The sequence below is a fragment of the Thalassophryne amazonica genome, chromosome 22 (assembly GCF_902500255.1).
Source record: "Thalassophryne amazonica chromosome 22, fThaAma1.1, whole genome shotgun sequence".
Taxonomy (NCBI): Eukaryota; Metazoa; Chordata; class Actinopteri; order Batrachoidiformes; family Batrachoididae; genus Thalassophryne; species Thalassophryne amazonica.
In genome coordinates this window covers 17,624,965-17,649,670 of record NC_047124.1, presented here as the reverse complement: position 1 = coordinate 17,649,670, position 24,706 = coordinate 17,624,965, and the positions used below count along the sequence as shown (strand labels likewise).

Sequence of the window (24,706 nt, the reverse complement as noted above, 5' to 3'; positions counted from 1 at the left end):
ACTGTTTCCACGTCTTACCCATGATGCTTCCCAACGTGAGCTTCCTGCGGCCCACTCTCTCCACCAGCCACACCCCCACCAGGGTAAACAGGAAGTTGGTGAGGGTGGCAAGGCCGGCCATCCAGATTGCCAGCCTGTCGTCCCGCACTCCTGACATCTGCAGGATGGTGGCGCTGTAGTACCTATGAGGCACAGACAGAAAAGACAAGCGATTCTTAAACGCACAATCCACCACACCACAACATATTGTGTTAGAATTGAGGATTAGACACTCATCTGGAGACTGTGAGGCAATTAGCTATAAATAGCAAGTCTTTCACCAGTTTCTACCCCCACCCCTCTCTCTCTCCCATTGTCCATTTAATGTAATTATACTGGCAACTGTGGCATCACGTTGCCCTGTGTAGGCAGATTACCACCAATTATCATCAACTAGGCTCCAAACAGACTTTGCAGGCTTGTGGTAAACAATACAAACACATGGATGGGTGTCTATTTGTTACTTTAATTATGGTATCATAAAAACGGCAAGGCATAAAAATGTCATGGAGGTGAAATATATATATATATATATATATATATATATATATATATATATATATATATATATATATATATATATATATATATATATATATATATATATATATATATATATATATGTGTGTGTGTGTGTGTATATTATATGAACACATTCCCAAAATTTATGTTTGAAGGAAAATAGATTGCAGATCCAAAATCATTCGAAGATTACGTCATTGCACAAATACAACAAGAAGTAATGGTAAAAAGGCGAGAAAAAGAGTCTGCAGCATTGTCAGCCTGTGTGTCTCAACAGGCAACTCGTAATTAGCATTCTGGTTTTCATCTCTTCAAAAGCATCTTTATCTCCCTCACCTTCCCAAAACAAACCCATTCTATTGAGGGATTTGCATAATAACACCTTAGGTCTCTGTCATGGTATCCAGTCAGACTGAACGAGAGGAGAACAAGAATAGAATGAAGGTAACATTCTGTTTTAAATGTTTGAACTGCAGTTTCTTAAATTTAGCTTTGATCTTGAGTACTGATCTTTGATCCTGATCTTTAAACCGGATCCTATGATCTTATTGTAATTACTGAGCTTTGACTTTAATTGATCTGATTAATTGATGGAGGTTATGTTTTCATTTCCATTTGTCTGTCTGTGGTTCTGATTACTGGATCAAAGGAATCAAAGCTCAAAGGCAGAATCAAGATCAAAGCAATCAAGATCACACATCCAAGCTGAAAGATCAAAGCCTAGATCCATTTCATGATCCTAATCTAAACCATAACTGAATCACCTCGTCTTTGACTCAAGGTCTACGCCAAGCACAGAATCAGTGTGTTTGAACACAACAGCGTAAGTAAAATAATTATTTCTCTTCTCAGCAGCACAACCCGCTGTGTTCCATTTCCTGCCCTGCATCTTTCTGGTTACAGGACACATAAGAACACCATATTCTTACCCAGAACTACTGTTGATAAAACAGCCTGCAAAAAAACAACAACAAAACAACATTTCTTGTGTGCTTTTTGTGGTTACCGTCTTGGGTTGCAATCCACCAATAAACTCAAAAGAAGTAGTAAGAAAGTCCGTCATCGGGTGTTTATTAAATCATATTTTTGAGGACTGCATAGTGGTTCTCCTAACAGTTTACTTTTTGTGCACATCAAAAGTTATGAGCCGCGTATTTTTTCCAGTAATGACACATTAAATAGCACAAACAGGTGAAGCTACCAAAAGCTGCTACAAGTGCTAATGCTGTTAGCATACGACATTAAATCTGACCAGAGTTTCACGGCAACAGATGTGTCTGATTGTTTAGGATGTTTGAGTATTTTATGACAAACACCTAGAATAATCTGGCTTGTTGTGCAGTGAAACGTCCTAACGGAGTACTGCAAAGAGAAGCCCAGAAGTTCAGTTACCTGATGTTCTTGTGGTCTCTTCTGTATAGGTAAGGTGAAATTAAATGGTCTATTTTATTATAGTTACTGTGCAGTATTTTGTGTAAGATACTATGCATATTCTTTGTTTTTTTTTTTTTTGTCTGCCTTTCATGCATGAAATGCTGTTAAAAAGGTGAAAACGGATTAATCCATTTTACACTGTTTATGGAAAAATAGGTTTCAGTTTAAGAACAACATTTAGGAACCAATTAAGTTCTAAAACTGAGGTTCCACTGTAAATGAATCCAAGACATATTCAGCGATCCTAAAAACTGCCACCAAATTTCATGGATGACTGGGACAAAGCACAGCACCCTGGTAAGATTCTGCTGCACTGACATTACGATGCAGTCATTTTTAGTTGGATTAGTGTGACCTCTGCAAGGGATGATGCCGTGTGCGCATCCACACACACATTAAATGGCACAGATATCATCTGTTTGCATCCCGCAGAAACACAGATGAGCCCGCACTCACAATCACACCCACCAGTTTGTACATAAGAGGCCCCGCGGAGCTGCGGTGCAAAGCAAAAAAGGAGAATCTGGCCCCGACCTTGATCTGAAAATGGAAACATGGTGCTGCGCTGTCATGCTTCAGTTGAAGTCTCTGAAGGAGAGCGACATCAGTGAGGGAGAAACAACATATGTAGGGAGAAAGAGGAGCGAGGAGGATTGAAATGAGCAGGTAGACTGAGTGAGAAAACGATGGCTGGGAGCGAAACAATAACTAAGAAAGAGAGCGACAGGTGAAAGTCAATAGATGCAAAATACAGCTTTCAGGAGAGCTTTTCTCCCTCTGTTTTTGTCGCTGTATCGCCATGACAACACAGGTAGTCATTTCCACTTTTATCTTAAACTGAAATGTGCTGTGGAAATGTTTCGAGTTTCTACACATTTTCATTTATCTATCAAGGAAAATAATTAAGAAACTACAGTTTTGTACTAAATGATAAATGTGTCTGGAACAGGCAGTTCTCAAAAAGTGAGCGACCGTGCAAGAAGGAGACTAGTGAGGGGAGCCACCAAGACAACTCTGAAGTAGTGGAGAAATGAGGCGTTATGCAAGTTATATTTTCTTCCAATTACATTTTCTTAAGAAAAGAAAGAAAATTTCAGCTATAGTTTACTAGAAGACGTATGCAAGACTTCAAGCCTAGATTTGATTCTTCTGTGTTCCACTCCACCATGAAGCTGTGACGTGGTGCAACAGAGAAGAGTTGCACTCTGCACCATCTTCAATCAGAGCAACAGAAGAGTCTCATGCCTTCAGGATTGTCTTGGTGGCTTCCCTCACATCACTGGTACATATGCTAAAGGGGGCACATACTTCGCAAGCCATTTTTCTGGCTTTCATATTATTTATATTTAATTGATGTCATGTTGCAGAGATTTTGATTTAACTGTGAGTTTAAAGGGTGAAACGTCTGCAAATTTAACATCAAGATGCCCAAATTCTGATGTCATATAAAATTTTTGACGTTTTTACGGAAAAGATGGAGGCAGAAACCAACTCTTTTTTTTCACAGCACTGTAAATCCAAGCAGCTGAAACCAGACTTCAACTAAAAACCGCTCTGTTTTCGGAGGTTATTTCAAACTCTATCATCATCTTGTTCCCGTTTTTCCTCATTCCTCTTAATGTGTAAAACTTTTCCTGCCTCAAACCCACGAGGAAGAGAAGCTCCATCCCAGGTAACGTGAAAAAACTCAGTTTGCTTTGACAACAAGCAAACTAAAGGCAAGCTGATTACTGCATCAAAGACGTGCCAGAAAAGTTTAGGGATTAGTTCTTGCAGACTTCCGCGCACTAATGTGGGAGTGTGATGATTGACAGTTAGCAGAAAGAAACTTGATATTAAATGCAATGAAAATCCTGCAGCACAATGAAGATAAAACAGTAAAGGATTCATGGACTCCGAGCAATTTTCAGTCTGCAGAGGCAGCTGCATCTTCAGAAAACACAGTTGTTGGGCTAGGGCTATGTGCTGGAATGGGATGGTGTTTAAACCGATGTCATATTGTTACAATCTTCACTTACTCTCATCTCTTGATAGAGATGACCAGTGCGATGAAGATTAAAAAAGTGTCCAACCATAATTCAATGATGTAGGAAAAGAGTGCAGAAAGCATTTCTCATGTTAAGTGTGTTGATTATCACACCACGCTGAGATAGTTGCTGCCTTGAGAGCATGAAATCAAGCTAAAATCTTGCATTGAGTTTCAGTTGATTGGCAATTATTGCACTAAAAATTGATAAATCAGCATTCACCGAAACCTAATGGAGAGAAGGTATGGATTTTAGTGGAATGGAAAGTGGCATGTGACAAAGAGTTGCAGGGAGATTTCTGCTGGTTACAGATTTCCGTAATAGAGTGGGACGTATGGACCGAGCATTGATCTAATTATATAACTCAATAGTATGAATTCAGAGGGAGTGGAGACCGCAGGAGGATCAACACAAGAAAAATAGGCAGCAGGAGACACGGATAAAGAGAGAGTGAGAAATAAGTGATGATAAGACTGAAGAGGTGAGAAGAAGGAACGCTTAGAGGAAAATGGAGAAGGAGAGACGCGGGCGTGAAAATGGGAACCAAATGGACAGACAGGAAAAGATATGTGGCGGGGGGGTGAGAGAGAAAGAAGACTGAGATTCTCCCGGGACCCGGCCTATTTTTCAAACGAATGCATATAAACACAGAGCAGCGTCACATTTGCAACACAAGTGCTCAACCCAAGTCGCCACTCTGCTGATTGGACGTTCTGACTCACAAATGCCAATGTGCACAGAAAAGAACACACAAATTGCTTCAAGTGGAACATCTGCCACCGCTTAACGCCATCACGATGGAAAGTGATGCTGACAAAGTGGCAGATTGTCCTTGTTTGTGTGGCGATGCCACCTTGTCTTTTTAATTTGGATTGTTATTGGAAATCAAAGCTGGAATGTCAGATATGCCGTTGGGTTAATGTGGTCAAGGGAAGCTAATGGTGCCGCTATCCTGATCTCACCCTATGGTCACATTAGCAACAAATAATGGCAACAAGCAGTTGGCTTTGTCGCTTGATGGGCGTTCCGGTGGCACGTTCCCATGCATGCTAACCTCTCTCCGTAAGATGTCTCGGAAATCACTTGAGAGGTTCTATCTGGTTACAAAAATAGCGTTTTTAGATGTCAAAGTGTTTATTTCTCACAAAATATATGAGAAACAGATTTATACAGCTGTTTTCAGAGCATATTCTTCCATCTTGAATGACCATCTGACATCACGCTGCCTATTGACTCAGATTGATAGTCGCTGTGTCACATCGATAAGCATTTGCAGAAAACAAACTTCTCGTCTATTTTGGGTGACCGTTGTGTCTTGCTGCTACAAAATGTCCACTCTGATTGAAAATGAATGGCAAATTGTGGCTTTGCCTATGTTGCTTGTCGCCAATGTGACCGTAGGGTAAATCACAGCCTTAGCCTTAGGGCACGTATAACTCCATCTATCCCACAGAGCAAGTGGTTCTCTGGGTAGAGGTTCGACTACCAATGTATAGACTGGGGTGGGCAATTACTTTGCCATGAATGACCAAGATGGTGCAAGTTTCCTTTGCAACCAACTGCATCAGCAGGTGGTTTTACTGATGACCTTCTCCCTCCTGATCATCTCTGAAATCACCTTCTGAGGTCACTGGTATCAAGGAAACCTGCACCGTATTGACCTTTTGGTTAGATTCCAGACGTGTGCTTTGACCTGTATCCTTGGACAAGACACTTCATCTGGATTATTCAAATCCACCCGGCTATAAATGGGTACTGGCTTTGGATGGAGCGGTAACCAAAGATGGACTGGTGGAGTCGTAGACTCCCATTCACGTCTTCATGCTGTGGTATCCGGAGGAAAGCACTGGCATCAATGGCTCTCAAGACCTATGTAGGACTTCTACTTCTTCAGCAATCATATTTTGGGCATAACATGAAGTGGGTCCGTTGGTATTTAGATGGTGGACTCAGGTGAGACATTTCCTGGTGGGGAAACAGGTCTCTGCACAAGGTGCTGAGGTACACAAGGGAATAATTTACAAAAGTGGTTACTAATCCCAGTCCTCAGGGACGGTGAACCTGCATATTTTCTACCTCTATCTGCTCTACCCACACCTGATTGGCTCAGTCAGGTGCTTGTTATCTTTTGATTGGGTCCACCCAAGCTCCTTCATTCCATCAAGCAGACACGGCCTACCTAGGACAGCCTGGCTTTTGCGAAAGGATAGGCATTGCATTAAATTAAAATGATTAGCTTGTCAGTTCGATATCTTATTCCGTAAATATCATCGTGCTGTGTAGTTAACATACAAGCGTGTTTGTTGATGCTTATGAGGTTATGCATTTTTGTTTTCAAGTATTTGATTAGAGGGAAAATTAGAATATTTATTCTTCAAGTAGTCTGACTGCGTCTCCGCTGGAGACGTCTGAGCAGACTGGCGTGATTAAGCTGCTCATAAATGCTTGAAAACAGACAAACACGCACACACACAAATATCAGCAGCAACAACAACAACAAAAACGCAGAGTTTGACGCATCTCCATTTGTACAAACACACACCACACTGGGATCTGGCAGCCCTGAGCACGCCCGCCAGCTGAGTGACCGTTTTCTGACATTTTCAACATGACATTTGTCTGTAAGACCATCTGTGAGGCCCAACTGTTCTGTGTCAATAACAAAATGCTCGACAGCGGATTGATATCATGACATACAGACGACGGCCCCACTATTTTTGATACAACACACGATGCTTTCATTATTTTTACTCTCTGTGTATTAAGATATTACAGCTGAAAACAAATGATGAATGTGATCTCACAGTGGAAAATGTCACCTGCAATTTGAGGGTAATTAAATTCAAATCAGGTGAACTTTGTGGAAATTACAGCACTTTTATTTGTTTTTAATTAAACAAAACTAATGCCTGGTCAAGCAAGGACTCACTGCAATTTGGTGTGAAACTGGATCATGGTGGAGTTTTACTTTGATCCTCTTTCCTTTGATCTGGATCCTGCCATTGATTGTTGAGTCTGATTCATTTGATCATGAGCTTTGATCCCTGATTTCTAATGCTGTTTATCTTGGTTACACCAAGATAAACAATTAACACAGCAATTAACATCAAAGATGACATGATCTGCTCCTGATGCTGCCATTAATTGTTGATTCTGGTTCAACTGTTGATTCTGATTCAACTGATCCTGACCTTAGCTTTGATCACTGTTCCTTTAATCAGAATTGCTCATTAGTTCAAGAACCAAAATCAAAGGTTATGATCTGCTTCTTGATCCTGATGTCAAAATCAAAGACACCTCCTTGATGCGGTTCAAAGATCAAGATAAAAGATGAGGATCAAAGTTTAGCAATTGGGTGGAAAGTTTGGATCAAAGACAAACAAATAGGAAAGTTCATCAATCTGGATCAAAGTCTGTGATCAGGACATAAAGAAAGATATCAAAGATGAGTTATGGAATAACCTTCTCAGAATGAAAAGAAAAAAAGGAAAATCTTCAGTCGGTAACAACCATGAAAAAATTGAACAGCAACACACATTTAATGGCTTAATGAAAGGTGACACTACAACATTTGTACACATACTGTATCAACAACTATATTGGAGAAAAACAAATGTACAGATGGAGAACAGATGGTTGCCTTAGATTCCTGCACTCTGGAGAATGACTATCCCATGATATTATTACACCAAAAACAGACAGACAGTTTTTCAGATATTGAGGGATTTGCCAAATAAAAGGAGAAAACCACTAGAACACAGGATGTGGTGTAAGACTTGGATGGGGAAGGAATTTGGCATGTACTTACTTCGCGTGAAGCTTAGAAATTGTTACGATGACACAAGTCATCTTCCTGATTGTCGTTTTTCTTCTGCCCTCTGGTCACTACAAGTTCTGTATCATATCCAGGCCCTGAGACTCAAACAGACGAGTCTAGTAACCCCTTCGGACAGGATGCCAGTCTGCCACGGCCAAGGCTGGTTCCCATTTTCAGCGGGGTGGATTGGGAGGATGCAGGTAACGTGTCTGTTGCCAGGTTTGGATATTGGCAGCCTGACTTCTTAGTCCACTGAGCCACCTGATCCACACCATCAGGTCACCAGCTCACCTTTTTTTATTTGCAGTTGAACATCATAAATTGGACTGAAATCGATTTGGCGATCTGATACCCGACATACATACCAACTACAGGTACACTGGACCCTTCAAATCAGTTACAATGTACGTTCTGAACAGAACCTTGACCTTACTTGTGGGGACCAAGGATACCACACTGTAGGGTGAAGGGTACAGCTACCACTGGGGTTGGTTCCTACAGTATCTATTGCAAGAACATCACTGGTCAGGACATCATGACCCACCAGTAAGGGTACTGTCTCACTGGGCTGCGACAATGTGTGAACGGAAATTGCTTGCTTTCACACAACGTTTGCTGGGTGGCGCTCTTGCCTCGCTTCATTCGCAGGGTGTCGCTAGCATCGTGCCTAGATTTTGAACTGTTCAAAGTTGACCAGGCAACAAGGGTCCTCCCAAAATGCTCCCAGAGCTGCCGCTGGCGCTGATCTCAGAGATGAGGAGAAAAGGATCATATAAGCGGGGATTGTATACAGTAGATGCAGTAGGGACATCATTATGCAAGTTGATTAGTGCGCTATCCACACTTTTGTTCCAGTTTCCCCCCACCTCCCACTCTGTGGAGCTATACTAGACCTTATTATTACGAGGGCTGTCCATAAAGTATAGGTCCTTTTTATTTTTTTCAAAAACTATATGGATTTCATTCATATGTTTTTACGTCAGACATGCTTGAACCCTCGTGCGCATGCGTGAGTTTTTCCACGCCTGTCGGTGACGTCATTCGCCTGTGAGCACTCCTTGTGGGAGGAGTCGTTCAGCCCCTCGTCGGAATTCCTTTGTCTGAGAAGTTGCTGAGAGACTGGCGCTTTGTTTGATCAAATTTTTTTCTAAACCTGTGAGACACATCGAAGTGGACATGGTTCGAAAAATTAAGCTGGTTTTCAGTGAAAATTTTAACGGCTGATGAGAGATTTTGAGGTGATACTGTCGCTTTAAGGACTTCCCACGGTGCGAGACGTCGCTCAGCGCTCTCAGCCGCCGTCGTCAGCCTGTTCAAGCTGAAAACCTCCACATTTCAGGCTCTATTGATCCAGGACGTCGTGAGAGAACAGAGAAGTTTCAGAAGAAGTCGGTTTCAGCATTTTATCCGAATATTCCACTGTTAAAGGAGATTTTTTTAATGAAAGACGTGCGGACGGGCGCGGTGCGGCGGCACAGGAAAAACACCTTCGTGTTGATAACCATTTGTAAAATCCAGGCGGCTTTTGATGGCTTTCAGTGGAGTGAGTATATGAGAAATTGTTTAACAGCTGGACATGTTCCAACTTGTCCTTAAGGCTTCCAACAGAGGTGTTTTTCCTGTGGCGGAGCGTCGCGGCGGCTGCGAGCCGACGCGCGGACCCGTCCGCACGTCTTTCATTAAAAAAATCTCCTTTAACAGTGGAATATCCGGATAAAATGCTGAAACCGACTTCTTCTGAAACTTCTCTGTTCTCTCACGACGTCCTGGATCAATAGAGCCTGAAATGTGGAGGTTTTCAGCTTGAAACAGGCTGATGACGCCGTCTGAGAGCGCTGCGCGACGTCTCGCACCGTGGGAAGTCCTTAAAGCGACAGTATCACCTCAAAATCTCTCAGCCGTTAAAATTTTCACTGAAAACCAGCTTAATTTTTCGAACCGTGTCCACTTCGATGTGTCTCACAGGTTTAGAAAAAATTTTGATCAAACAAAGCGCCAGTCTCTCAGCAACTTCTCAGACAAAGGAATTCCGACGAGGGGCTGGACGACTCCTCCCACAAGGAGTGCTCACAGGCGAATGACGTCACCGACAGGCGTGGAAAAACTCACGCATGCGCACGAGGGTTCAAGCATGTCTGACGTAAAAACATATGAATGAAATCCATATAGTTTTTGAAAAAAACAAAAAGGACCTATACTTTATGGACAGACCTCGTATTATTATATTATTTATTAATGTTTTATTTTGTCAGGCAGGAGTGGTGCCCAAGTGGTTCGTGCACTTGGTTTCAGTGCAGAAGGTTCCCTGTTCAAACCTCACCCCATCACACTGTAATGTGGAGTTGTGTCAGGAAGGGCATCTGGTGTAAAACCTGAGCTAAATCATGATGTAGAGCCACCTTGGATCTACTGTGGCGATCCTGAGTGAAAAACTAAGGAGCAGCCGAAAAGACTTACTTTTTAAAAATGTTGTCCTTACTGGGTACAGTCAGGGGAATTTTCACAGTTTATTAATAGCAGGATACTAAGAGTTGAACACTTTGTGTGCAAACGTCTCATCATTTCAGCTGGAAGTGGCCACTTCAGTGAGATAACAAATGCGAAACCGTCACTTGTTCGTGTGTTTGTCGCTAATTCCCATCTCCAATTGCTCTCCAACAGTCATGCTCAATAGCGCACAGAATGGTCATTGGTTTTTCTGCCAGAGCAGGTGTTCTTTCAATTTTTCTTGCCTTTTTTCTGCTAGTACTGGTGGCTCCAATTGACCTACTCTGATGCAACAAACCCCACCAGCCCACATTGACCTTTATACTCTAATCACATTATGTGGCTAATTGATTCAAAATGACTCAGTAGCTCATGGCGAAGGACCATATCCAATATGACCCACTCCTCTACTACAATGTTCCATATTTATGGCTCAACGACAAAAACGATTATGGTTTCCTGTAATGAGTAAAATTAAAGACAGACACACAAACACGCCCTCACAGTCCCATCTGTTTATCCATACATAGCCTACACATCGTCCATTTACTGGTAGTAAAGCACACAGAAAAGCAAAAGGGAAAACAGGAGGCAGAAAGAAAACAGGACCACACACACGTACACACACACACACACACTACCTGACACATCTTTAGTTCCTGAGAGATTGACAAACATGTCTCGCATCCACCCACCTCTGACAGACTAACAGATGTCTGCGTGATGGTCCAACCAGGTCAGTCATAAATGAAGGACAGTCCAGAGAGACAAAACCTCGTCCTGAGTTCAAATCATCCTGCTGTAAACCTGACATGTGACCATTTCTGTATTGCTGAAATTTCCCTGCTTGCACAAGTGAGAACGAAATAAGTTCTCGCACCTTAACTTAGAGGCTTCAAGAGTCAACGAGCAGCTCCAGCAAGTGGCCAACTTTGGCGTTAGCTTTGCTTGCTGATGGTGACAGTTCTGAGACCTGCTATTGTTAATTATAGTGTTAACATTTAGGCTAGTGTATTCTTTATGACTAATGTCAGGGTCCCTGGATTTCTAAAGCCAGCATGCGATGATTGCATGCTGACTCGAGACATAACATTAACCAACTAGCAATGGTGGAAAGTAACTACATACATTTACTTAAGTACAAATTGGATGTACTTTACTTGAGTCTTTTTACTTTGTGCTACTTTATACTTGTGCCCGGTTGCACCTCAGATGCAAATAGAGGTACTTTTTACCCCACAACACTTATCCAAGAGCTTTAGTTACAAGTTACTTTGGAGACCCAGATTAAAATATACGTACGTAATATAATCAATAAATGAATATTATGATTTCAATAAAGTCCACTGGTAAAAATTCACAAGCTACCTCAACGTAAGGTATGAATGTGTTATGAGTTTTAGAAAGTCATCACTGTGAAACAGTCGGAAAATACTGGTTTATTTCTCTGGTTGAATTCATTTCTGTGTGGATCTGCTCTTTTTCTCACGGATCCCATTCACTGAGTACTTCGACTGACAATCTCCTCCCTTTCTTTTTCTTTCACGGCTGAATTAATACAAAATCCTTTCGACTGGGTTGTGCGAAGGTACTATGTGACTGCATTTTTCAATGTAACAGCTGAGAAACATTCACAAAATAATTTATTTCTTGGATTTACTGCATTTCTGTGTGGAAACAGTCTCTCTCTCTCTCTCTTTCTTTCTCACTGACAACCACACCTGCTACTAATCCATCACACATCCAACATACAGTCATCATCCAGCAGGGGGCAGCCACATTTATAGAATACAATCTACAAGCAAAATAAAATTGCTTGTATTTATCTGGTGCAACAATGTTCACCAGATTTGAAAGGGTTTGCGCTCATATGCTGTTTTAATTTGGTGAAATGCAAGATGATAGGACTTATTGTTTTGGAGTTATGGTGGCACCCATCTACAGCAAACACTAGGAAAGCATACCACCTTCTTCATGCAGACATGAATAGGCAAAATTTAACACAATAACTGTCCAGTTAACAGACAACTGGCTCTACTACGTGAGCAACAGCAGGTGAGTTAAAAGTTGGAGTTGCTGTTCCTCTAAGCATGCTTACATCAAGAACTGTAATCAGTACCTTGCAAGGACTTTGAGAATGTGGATTTTCATGCAGGTGTGCTATTTAGCCTCATACACAACTGAGAAAAGCTCTCACTGTCTGTTTATAGCAGCTACTAGCTCTCTGCACTGAAAACTACCATTACAGGAAAATTGTCAGGACTTCAAGGCTCTCTGCAATTTGTGATCTGAAATCAATTTTGCTTTTTCACCTCTTCCTCCCTCCCTGGAAACACGGTGATCATCTGCCCAATACTGTTGGTTTCACGCTCCGTATCGCAGTCGTGTTGGATAAAAAGTCGGCAGGAAGATAGATAGGATCTCACTTAGATGTAATGAGGGACAACACCACCACTCCCATGGAAGTACTCTGGCTCCGTGCACTTCGCAGCCTCTCTGTCACAATTTTCTCCACCTGTCATTCTGCCAGCATCGTTGTAGCCTCTCTGACTTTCTGCACACCTGAGCCACATCTGATGTATGAACATAAGACAAGGGCAAAAAACAAAAATCAACCCTGCAAATTAAAAAGACAAGCCCATTGAAATTCACATTGAAAACAAGCAGACGTGCCCTTGATTGGCAACAAGTCTCGAGTTTGCAAATGAAAGAAACTGGCGAGATCATTTCAAGATACGTGTAAGTTCAACCACACCTGCCCATAATTTACATCATGTTTACCCCAAATGGTGATGTTACCTTGGAACGACACAACTAGCAATTACGTTCCACTGGATACTTTTACAAGTAAAAGGTCAATCAGCTTTCAATTTGTAGACTGGAGTCCGAGTTTAATGCCAGGTGTACACATAACAGTCTCGACAGCGTTGTGACGGTTGGTGTAAATGGGTCAGTGCTGACAGATGTCCTCGTGGGCACATTTTCAGAGAGGCTGGAAGTCTGTCAAGGTAGATGAAAAGGCAGAGAGAGAGACAAGACGAATAAGACGTGAGACTGATCGAGATTCAGCACGACACCTGAAAAATCCATTTATGTTACTGGCCCTTTTGTGGAACTACGATTAGCAGAGTAACAAATATGCAGGAACAAATACAAATGCATGAACGTCTGAACGTCTTCACCACAATATCTACTTGAACGCAGCAAGCGCTGAAGTGGGAAGCTGGAATGCTTTAAATCAAAACCCAATTTCTTTACTCATCTGCCAAATGTCCTCAAAAGACAAATTTAACAGGATCTGATGATTACTGCCCTGAACCAGAATGTGGTTAACTGGCGCATAACCAACATGCGATAGAATGCCAACACTGGCGGTGAGACAAGCCAAAAGTAAAAATAAAAAATCTCTTTTTCTCTGCTCAAATAGCTTTCTTCTGCAATGACTGTGATGCAAAACATGACCACAGCTGATCAAGGGTCCCCTGTTCATCTTGTGGATTTTATACACACTACCCAGTTTAGAGCCCGTGGATCCTCACTATATGGGAAACACGCTAGTTCAGTAACTAACTGAGAATAATGCATTTATACTCTATTAATGCAGAACAAATAAATTCAAGTCTCAAGTTAAAAGACAGGTATGATTAGACACGCTGATGTGAGACGTGGATCTGATTAGACTCAAGTCTCAGACTGGGTCTGGGTTACCAGGAAATGAGCAAATGTGCGAGCACCTCGACTTTGGATGAATTTCTCCGCCTTTCTCTCTTTGTGAGAATTGCAGACGTTTGACCGACCATCATGCATGTGCACGCCGCATGGCGGCCTACGTGAACGCATTTGCCACACACTGTACACGCCACATGCACGTGAGCACATGCACATGTGCAGACACCCAGGTCCCCCCCCCCCCCCCCCAAACACACACACAAAACGCACCCCTGCAAGCACACACTTATCCTATTGCTCCCATCTCTCCCGGTTGCTAGGCAACAGCACATATCATGGGATTGTTTACAGAGTGTAATATAGTTCATCTCAAAGGGGAGGTGAGCCCGAGACACATGAGGCAAAGTCCTCATACGGAAGGATGAAAGGAATAAAAAAGGAGGAGGAACATCAGAGTCTATTGGTCTCATGCTGCGTGATTTAACCCTGCGGTGCAAAACCAAGTGTGTCATTTATCATCGTTTCTGTGATTAACCACCACAATGAAAGCAATAAAAAAACAGACCTTGGAAATAGCTTTTATGTTGTTGTATTGATGAAAGAAATGGTTTAATAATACTGGAGCTACTCTGCTTTAAATCACAATAAAGAGGAGCACGATCAGGTACATCTTAATTCCGTTAATCATAACCACAGCTTCAGGAGAGTTTAATTGCAACTCGGGTGTTTAAAGGTTCTACTTATGCACGATATTTTTAGAAGACTGATGAGCAGTGCATCAAATCTGCCGACACCTCTGTATGGGGCCGACACACCCTACGGTTGAGCAGTTTGAGGTTCAGTATCTTCCTTAAGAACACTTCAGAACTCAACGGCAGTTCGGGATTGAACCTGCTGACCCGTCTGTTAGTGGCCAACTGAGCACCTCTGGTGATGTCTGCCGGATCATTGCTCCACTGCTGATATAGTTACACCAAGAACAAGACTGAAACCACTGAGGAGATGACAGAAAAGGCTGCAAACAACACAATATTTCATCACATTAATCAGTCAAAAACGTGGTCTTCAAACGTCTCACAGTCAATCAATTTGACAGTGAAACTCCAAAAATAAGACACTCTCTGTAAGACAGTACTTTAACCTTTTAAGATGCTTTCAGGCAGAACAGAGGACATCTTTAAAACATCCTAATAAGAGGACAATTCTGGAGCTGAAGTGAAGGGCCAACTGAAATCCTGAAGTCTGTTATCTTTCATCCTAAATGAAAATGTGTTTCATGTAGGGGTGTGGATCTCTCTCTCTTATAAAAAGATCCAATCACACGGCAAAAATGCAATGACAAGTGATTTACTATAGCAGTTCAGGATAACGACTTCCTTTTGTGACGGTATCACAAAATTTGGGGTGATACGGGAAGTGAGAGTTAAAAATAGTAACCAAGAGTTGACTGTCATGAAAACGTAACACATTTCATGAGGGCTTCACAAAAAAAAAAAAAAAAGCTGGCCTGCCAGATACAACCCCAATTCCAATGAAGTTGGGACATTGTGTAAAATGTAAATATAAACAGAATACAATGATTTTCAAATCCTCTTCAAGCTATATTCAATTGAATACACCACACAAAGACAAGATATTTAATGTTCAAACTGATAAACTTTATTGTTTTTGTGCAAATATTTGCTCATTTTGAAATGGATGCCTGCAACACGTTTCCAAAAAGCTGGGACAGTGGTATGTTTCCCACTGAGTTACAACCCCTGGCAAAAATTATGGAATCACCGGCCTCAGAGGATGTTCATTCAGTTGTTTAATTTTGTAGAAAAAAGGCAGATCACAGACATGACACAAAACTAAAGTCATTTCAAATGGCAACTTTCTGGCTTTAAGAAACACTATAAGAAATCAAGAAAAAAAGATTGTGGCAGTCAGTAACGGTTACTTTTTAGACCAAGCAGAGGAAAAAAATATGGAATCACTCAATTCTGAGGAAAAAATTATGGAATCACCCTGTAAATTTTCATCCCCCAAATTAACACCTGCATCAAATCAGATCTGCTCATTGACATTGACCCTATGTGTCTTTTTGCAAGGAATGTTTTTGCAGTTTTTGCTCTATGGCAAGATGCATTATCATCTTGAAAAATGATTTCATCATCCCCAAACATCCTTTTAATTGTCCAAAATATCAACATAAACTTGTGCATTTATTGATGATGTAATGACAGCCATCTCCCCAGTGCCTTTACCTGACATGCAGCCCCATATCATCAATGACTGTGGAAATTTACATGTTCTCTTCAGGCAGTCATCTTTATAAATCTCATTGGAAAGGCACCAAACAAAAGTTCCAGCATCATCACCTTGCCCAATGCAGATTCGAGATTCATCACTGAATATGACTTTCATCCAGTCATCCACAGTCCACAATTGCTTTTCCTTAGCCCATTGTAACCTTGTTTTTTTCTGTTTAGGTGTTAATGATGCCTTTCGTTTAGCTTTTCTGTATGTAAATCCCATTTCCTTTAGGCGGTTTCTTACAGTTCGGTCACAGACGTTGACTCCAGTTTCCTCCCATTCGTTCCTCATTTGTTTTGTTGTACATTTTTCGATTTTTGAGACATACTGCTTTAAGTTTTCTGTCTTGACGCTTTGTCTTCCTTGGTCTACCAGTATGTTTGCCTTTAACAACCTTCCCATGTTGTTTGTATTTGGTCCAGAGTTTAGACACAGCTGACTGTGAACAACCAACATCTTTTGCAACATTGCGTGATGATTTACTCTCTTTTAAGAGTTTGATAATCCTCTCCTTTGTTTCAATTGACATCTCTCGTGTTGGAGCCATGATTCATGTCAGTCCACTTGGTGCAACAGCTCTCCAAGGTGTGTTCACTCCTTTTTAGATGCAGACTAACGAGCAGATCTGATATGATGCAGGTGTTAGTTTTGGGGATGAAAATTTACAGGGTGATTCCATAATTTTTTCCTCAGAATTGAGTGATTCCATATTTTTTTCCTCTGCTTGGTCTAAAAAAGTAACCGTTACTGACTGCCACAATCTTTTTTTCTTGATTTCTTATAGTGTTTCTTAAAGCCAGAAAGTTGCCATTTGAAATGACTTTAGTTTTGTGTCATGTCTGTGATCTGCTTTTTTTCTACAAAATTAAACAACTGAATGAACATCCTCCGAGGCTGGTGATTCCATAATTTTTGCCAGGGGTTGTACATCACCTTTCCTTCTAACAACACTCAGTAAGTGTTTGGGAACTGAGGACACTAATTGTTGAAGCTTTGTAGGTGGAATTCTTTCTCATTCTTGCTTGATGTACGACTTCAGTTGTTCAACGGTCCGAGGTCTCTGTTGTCATATTTTTTGCATCATAATGCGCCACACATTTTCAATGGGTGACAGGTCTGGACTGCTGGAAGGCCAGTCTAGTACCCGCACTCTTTTACTAAGAAGCCACGCTGTTGTAACACGTGCAGAATGTGGCTCGGCATTGTCTTGCTGAAACATTTTTCAGGAACATCCCTGAAAAAGACGTTGCTTGGATGGCAGCATGTGTTGCTCCAAAACATGGATGTACTTTTCACCATTGTTGGTGCCATCACAGATGTGTAAGTTACCCATACCATGGGGAGTAACACACCCTCATACCATCACAGATGCTGGCTTTTGAACTTGGCGCTGGTAACAATCTGGATGGTCTTTTTCCTCTTTTGTCCAGAGGACACAATGTCCATGATTTCCAAAAACAATTTGAAATGTGGACTCATCAGACCACAGCACAACACTTTCCTTTTTCCACACTTTCCTGAAATTAGCTTGGGCCCAGAGAAGGCAGCGGCGTTTCTCGATGTTGTTGATGTATGGCTTTCACTTTGCATGGTTTTTTGCACTTTGCATGAGTTTTAACTTGCACTTGTAGATGTAGCGACGAACTGTGTTAACTGACAATTGGTTTTCTGAAGTGTTCCTGAGCCCACGCGGTAAGATCCTTTACACAATGGTGTCTGTTTTTAATGCTGTGCCACCTGAATGATCGAAGGTCACGGGCATTCAATGTTGGTTTTCGGCCTTGCCATTTACGTGTAGAAAGTTCTCCAGATTCTCTGAATCTTCTGATTATATTATGGACTCATAGATGACGGAATCCCTACATTTCTTGCAAATGAATGTTGAGAAACATTGTTCTTAAACTGTTCGACTTATTTTTCACGCAGTTGTTCACAAAGTGGTGATCCTCGCCCCATCTTTGAGACTTTTGGGGATGCTCCTTTTATACCCAATCATGACACTCACAATTAGTGTCCTCAGTTCCCAAACACTTATTGAGAGTTGTGAGAAGGAAAGTAAGAGAAGGAATGTAACACAGTGGTAAACATACCACTGTCCCAGCTTTTTGGAAACGTGTTGCTGGCATTCATTTCAAAATGAGTAAATATTTGCACAAAAACAATAAAGTCTATCACTTTGAACATTAAATATCTTGTCTTTGTGGTGTATTCAATTGAATATAGCTTGAAGAGGATTTGCAAATCATTGTATTCTGTTTTTATTTACATTTCACATAATGTCTCAACTTCACTGGAATTGAGGTTGTAAATGGGCTATGATACGATTCAGGGAAGATAGTTTATATCGTCGTGGAACCCTTTTGATGCGATATGATGCAATCCAATAGAATTTTTTCTTTAATGCAGACATTCATTTTCCATGATAAATTAGGATAATCCAAAAATGACCTTGCTTACCTTCAAATACATATTTCATAAAGACCAGGGAATCTTCTTCAGGTTTTTGTAAGTTAACTGTAGAACGTTGAAGCTGCTTCTGCTCGCTTTTGTTCATCACTGGGGGCAGCATTACATGCATTAGCGGAAAGTGCAACACAGAAGATGCCCAGAAGAAGAAGCCGGCTATTGTTAGCATAGCATAACTTTTCATTTCTGAGCCGGTGTCACAGACCGAACGGTCCCCCCTGAAAATCAGTCCGCCTTGCCTTCGCTGCGCATGCGTCATTAGCCACGGTTCACTGATTGTCACCTTGTTTTTGCTTAAAACTGCACTCCAGTCATCATCTATCTGAGCGACAGATATCTGAAGCTTTTGTACAACAATCATTTTTACATAAATTCAGCATTATTTCATCATAGAAGATGGAGGAAGAGATCAGAGCACCGTGGCTACATGAACTACTAGCTGATGCGCTCACTGCACATCAGTCATTTCAAAGCGTCACCGAGTTTTGCCTCATTTCTAGTTAAAACTGACTTGAGAATGATTTCAGAGGTTTTACCTTGTCATTTGATGGTTAATAATCCCATTAATCTGTTTGATCGCTTTGGGTGGAGAGACTCTGTCTCAGACGAGCGGCTCAGCTCTGAAATGACGCATACGCAGTGGAGGCAGGGTGGGCCGATTTTTAGGGCGGACCATTCGGTCTGTGACACCAGTATGACAGTATCAAATTGTGAACTGAACATGAAGTTCAAACAGGTGTATTTCTCTGCTCCACCGCCTACCAATGTGGACATGCTGATTGTCTTTGTACCTCGCAACTTTGACATTCCTCTGACCAGTCTCTCGGGACACTCACGTTGACCTTTTGAACTTTTATTAGAGTTTAAATACACGGACGTAGCAGCAAAACAGTTTAACTCAAAAGATTTGTAACATTAAAATCACGCGTTTTACTTTAAAATAAATTTCCGATTTGTATCCGTGAACTGTTACAGCCCTAGTTTCAAGTGATACTGTGTTGTTTATTTTTAATCAGGTTGAGGTGGATTCCTATTGTTCAAAAACAAGCAAACTTGGGTTGTAGTGAGGAGAATTCAAAAGCAGATCAGTTGAATGTTGCCCCTATCTCGACCGTCTTTAGCGCACTCTATAAATGCCCAAATTCTTTATCTGAATAGACACTGCGCACCAGTTTGTGTCTGGGGACTTGATTCCATAAAGTCTTGCACACTTCGACTTTCAATGTGCCAAATTTTGTGGGTGATGAATAAATACTCTGTGGCCCTGGAGACAGTTAATCAAATGTCATGTCCATGTAATTAGGACTGGAGTGATGTAATGTCCCCCCCCCCCCCCCCCCCAATGGATTAATGTCTCGATTATCATTATTATTCATAATCGACTGCAAAGATTTACAGGATTGTGGAATGCCAGAGAATGTCAGAAACAGAGAGAAAGCTGGCCACACACTGACAGACATGACATCAATGATTTGTGAAAAGAAAATCTTCTAAGTCAGAGCACCATATGTAGCTTCAAACAATGTTGTCTCATGGAACCCACTTGGCAGCACTAAACCACAAGCCTCAGCCCGGCGCTGGATGCCTGAGATAACAGCAGGCTGATGGACAAACTCACATGACAGTATTGATTCCTGAAAGCTGCTGGAACATCTGAAGACCACAGCCCACCACGAGGGCTCGTCGGGTAGGCGGGTAAGTCAGCATCCGCCAGATCACCGGACCATCTGGAGACACAAGCAAAGACAAATTACTTTCACTACAGGCATGGATCCACTGTTAAACACACGCCGTCTTTACCGGAGCTCCATTCCAATTACATGCCAACCATTTAAGATGATAGGTCCAATAAGCTGTAATCTCTATTTCACTGGGATTCTAATTGACACAAGATGCCGTCTATTCAGTTATCCTGGCATTATGAACAATGCTCTAAATATGACTGTTGATTTTGTGCCTTCTGATGTGTCTTGCTAGAATGTCATTAGAAGATGGTCACCCCACTGAGTATGGTCTGCTTGAGGTTTCTTCTTGTAAAATCCAAAAACGCTGAGGGAGTTTTTTTCCTTGCCACTATCATCAGTGTGCTTGCTCACAGCGTGGGTCTACCTACACCTTACTCCTTGATTCCACGAGGTGTGGCTTTGTGCACTATGGTTTTGTTGCATGCAGGATCAGATCCAGGGTGTCAAGAGCGGAACACTTCAAAAGCACAGTATTTGTTTACTTGTTGATTTGGTCATTTTGCCCTTGATTTTTGTGCTTCTGGTGCAACATACTTAGATAAATGGTTTACATTTTTCTATGTTTTAATGGATTTTAATGTTGTCATCTTCAAGTTTCACACAGTAAAAGATCAGCTCTAAACGACAAGGATCAAACACTGTTGGTTGTGTTGAAATTGTTAAATATAAGTCACTGTGAAAGCGTGAGGGATAGCAGGGGGCAGCATCGGTCAAAAATAGACTTGGTACATATTAGCCACAGAGGGGAGCAGAGAGCTGCTTTGGTGTGGAATTGCACACATTGTCTAGAATTGTTGCCAGTAACTGATGGAATTTAAGTGTTACTTGTGTATAACACTTTGAGATGACTTGTGTTACGATTTGGCGCAGTATAAATGAACTGCTACGCTAACATTGTATGTAGGATAGAAGGGGGTACTGTGATTTGTACCATATGTCAGTGGTACCATTCCCTTGTGGTCAGCCTTGGCTCCTTTTGGGTAATTGTAGCACATTTGTGATGTTGAATGAATAAGTGGGGTCGCTGAAATTGCCTCCTATTAAACTTATATTCCCTTAAGTAGGCTTTTGTGCTGCTGTCTGACTTCTGACCTCTTGTCTTTGCAAGAAGGAAACTTTCCCTTGAGGTTTATCAACAGACAGCAGCTGGGGTTCTTATTTCAGGCCGTGCACATCTGACACTGGAATAAAAGAAATATCAGCCTTGGTTTTGTGGAGTTGTCAAACCTCCCAAGAGAGAGACATGCAAATCCTCGGAGGAGGAGGAGGAGGAGTCTTAGTCTGGTAGGAGAGCAGCTGGACAGGGCGCGGAGCCGTCAGATAAAGAGACACACTGAGCGCCAAGAGATCAGGTAAACACACCTGAATACACACTGACACAAAGAAGCACACGTGCAACAGGAACACTCGATGTGAGTGAGGACAGCCCTGTGCCAGGATACGCAAGTCCCTCTGCAAACACAAGCGCGCTCAAATGTACCATAAACAAGCACATGGACGCCGGCACATATGAAATGAGACACATGGTTTCGAGCAGCTGTGTGTGGGAGGCTTCTGGACTAGTGAACATCTCCTTTAGCTCGCTTAGCCAGAGCCCTGCTGACATACTCACTTAAGCCTTGTTTTGAAAGCTGCCTCTCAGTCATCGTCATGCTTGAAGCTTTGATTTTTTTTTTTTTAATTAGTCAAACAAACAGATGGCCTCCATACCTCATCTTTAGAAAGAAATTGAAAAAAAAAAAAACACAATGGGGCTGTTCCACCGAGTGACATTCCTGCCCGTTTAATCCCGAATAGCAAATAAGGACGTGTTTTGAAGCATCATGGTAACTTCTTGATCCATCTTTGTCAATCTTGAACACACTTGGTAGTAGTTATGGCCATCACCAGATTTGAAATCAGGATGAAATTTTTAAACAGGTAAAAAATTTCATCCCGATTCTCAAAATCGCTGATAAAATGTGGTAACTTCCAGGTATTTGTAGGCTTAACAGCTTCAGTTGTGTTCGATCCTCTATAAACGGGGTATTTGTAGTGACTGCGGTTGAAACGTGTTTGATCGAGCTCCATCGGGGTAAACATTTGAAGCCAAAGCAGCATTTGTGATTTTTGATCATGTCTAGCCAAGGGCGCAGCTCCTTGCTTTCGTTTTCGAGCAGATTGCCAGATCTGCGTGTTCTTAGCCAGCCAGTTGCCAGGTCTACACTTTATAAACCAGCCTGTTAGGAGGCAAGCTGGATTAAGCTGTTTCATCCCATTTTTGCACTTTTTTTTTTAAATCGTGGGCAATCATAGTAGGACACCAGTTGTGGAACAGCCACACCTGCTCCTAATTTCCATCACACATGATGATAAAATTATTCCCTGCAACAAACCCAGACAGGTCCATCAGTGTTCAGCAGCTATAATAAGTGATTAAAACAATCTTGCTTTTTCTATTGATGGAATTTTTTGTTAATTTTTAAGGAATGGCCTTTATTTACACTTCAAAATAAATGTGTCAGATCATAAAAAATGATAAAAATTCAAATAATTTTTGTAGTTAAATATCATTATGCAAATTATAAGTTATTTTTATTAGAAGGCTTTAAATATTGTACATTTTCTTTTGAAGTTAAATTTTAATTGGTGGTAGAACCATAAACTCAGACAGGGAAAAAGCAACTGTTGTGTTTATTGGATGAGATATTTCCACAACTTTAACCCAGTGAAGTGAGATTGGTTGATCCCTGGAGACCTATGCAGACTGTTATCTGATTAGCCGACATGAAAATCGGGATTCATGACCCGAAGTGAACTGAAGTGAGACCAGGAGGCTTGACATCTGCCTGAAGACGAGCTACATTTACTCAGCTGCACACGTTCACATGCAATCAATCAAGACGACAAAATCTCTTCTTCGCGCTCCGTTTTGATGCCCCGAGGGTCAATCAAATACAAAAAACAAAGGGTTAAACATGCATAAACAAATGTGGTTTGAAATGAATTTAAGGGGCATTCATGCTTGTTTACAGACGCACAAACTCACAAAGCTTCATTACCGCTGTTGAACACAAACCAGCAGTAATGTAATCAGACGAGATATTGAAAAAGAGGCGTGGCAGCGGAAAACAAACCACCGGCTCCCAGAACATCACAAGCACGGTAATTATGTCTGCCAGCATCACAATAATTGCACGTCAGTTTTCTACATTAAAACCTTTTCAGATGTATCTGCTGCATTTGTATGTGAGATCGATCATTCATTCAGCTTATACAGCAACAGTAATATCACCATTCATCTGCCTTAAATATGCCATATATAACTGTTATCAATGACTCAAGAGTGGTATCAGAGGGGGACTCTGTTACAATAAAATGTCATATCTAGGCTTGACTCATCCCATGTACCTTCTGGCAAAGCACAGCTGAAATGTTCTGTCTTTTTAAAGAAAATCACTCAACTGTACTCAACCTCAAGGCTACAAAACACACATAAGTTGCACTATATCCAGTCACAAACACCAATAATATCTTTAGAGTTGTCATTGGGGAGGTCTTGGTGGTTTCCCTCACTATACCCAGTCACAGACACCTATCATATCTTTAGAGTTGTCATGGGGGGGGGGTTCTTGGTGACTTCCCTCACTATACCCAGTCACAGACACCTATAACATCTTTAGAGTTATCATGGGGGGGGTGTCTTGGTGACTTCCCTCAAAATACCCAGTCACAGACACCTATAACATCTTTAGAGTTATCATGGGGGGGGGGGGGTGTCTTGGTGACTTCCCTCAAAATACCCAGTCACAGACACCTATAACATCTTTAGAGTTATCATGGGGGGGGGGGGGGGTGTCTTGGTGACTTCCCTCAAAATACCCAGTCACAGACACCTATAACGTCTTTAGAGTTATCATGGGGGGGGTGTCTTGGTGGCTTCCCTCACTATACCCAGTCATATCCACCTATAACATCTTTAGAGTTGTCACGGGAGGGGAGTTGGTGGCTTCCCTCACTCATTTCCTTCTTGTACACTAACTACTTTTTTGCCACACAGTACCATACTACTTGCATTTGTTAATGACTGTTATACAAGCAGTGGTGGCCCCACCCGGTGGCCACCAGGTCTAGGCCCTAAAAACGAAAGCTCATTTCAAGCTACTGTACATGCAACTTCAAAACCATAAACATGAGAGAAAGAAGAAGTGTCTGCTTTGGCT

The 24,706-nt window shown here is 41.6% G+C and overlaps 1 protein-coding gene across 1 annotated transcript in view; it reads right to left on the bottom strand.

The window, feature by feature from the left end:
• LOC117504256 (proton myo-inositol cotransporter-like) overlaps nt 1–24,706 on the bottom strand; it is an 84,253-nt gene that overhangs the window by 4,448 nt on the left and 55,099 nt on the right. The window contains exons 4-5 of the mRNA XM_034163678.1: nt 20,378–20,486; nt 19–182 (exon numbers count right to left, since the gene is read on the bottom strand). Of these exons, the coding sequence (XP_034019569.1) occupies nt 19–182; nt 20,378–20,486 (273 nt within the window). The remainder of the gene's footprint in view (nt 1–18; nt 183–20,377; nt 20,487–24,706) is intronic.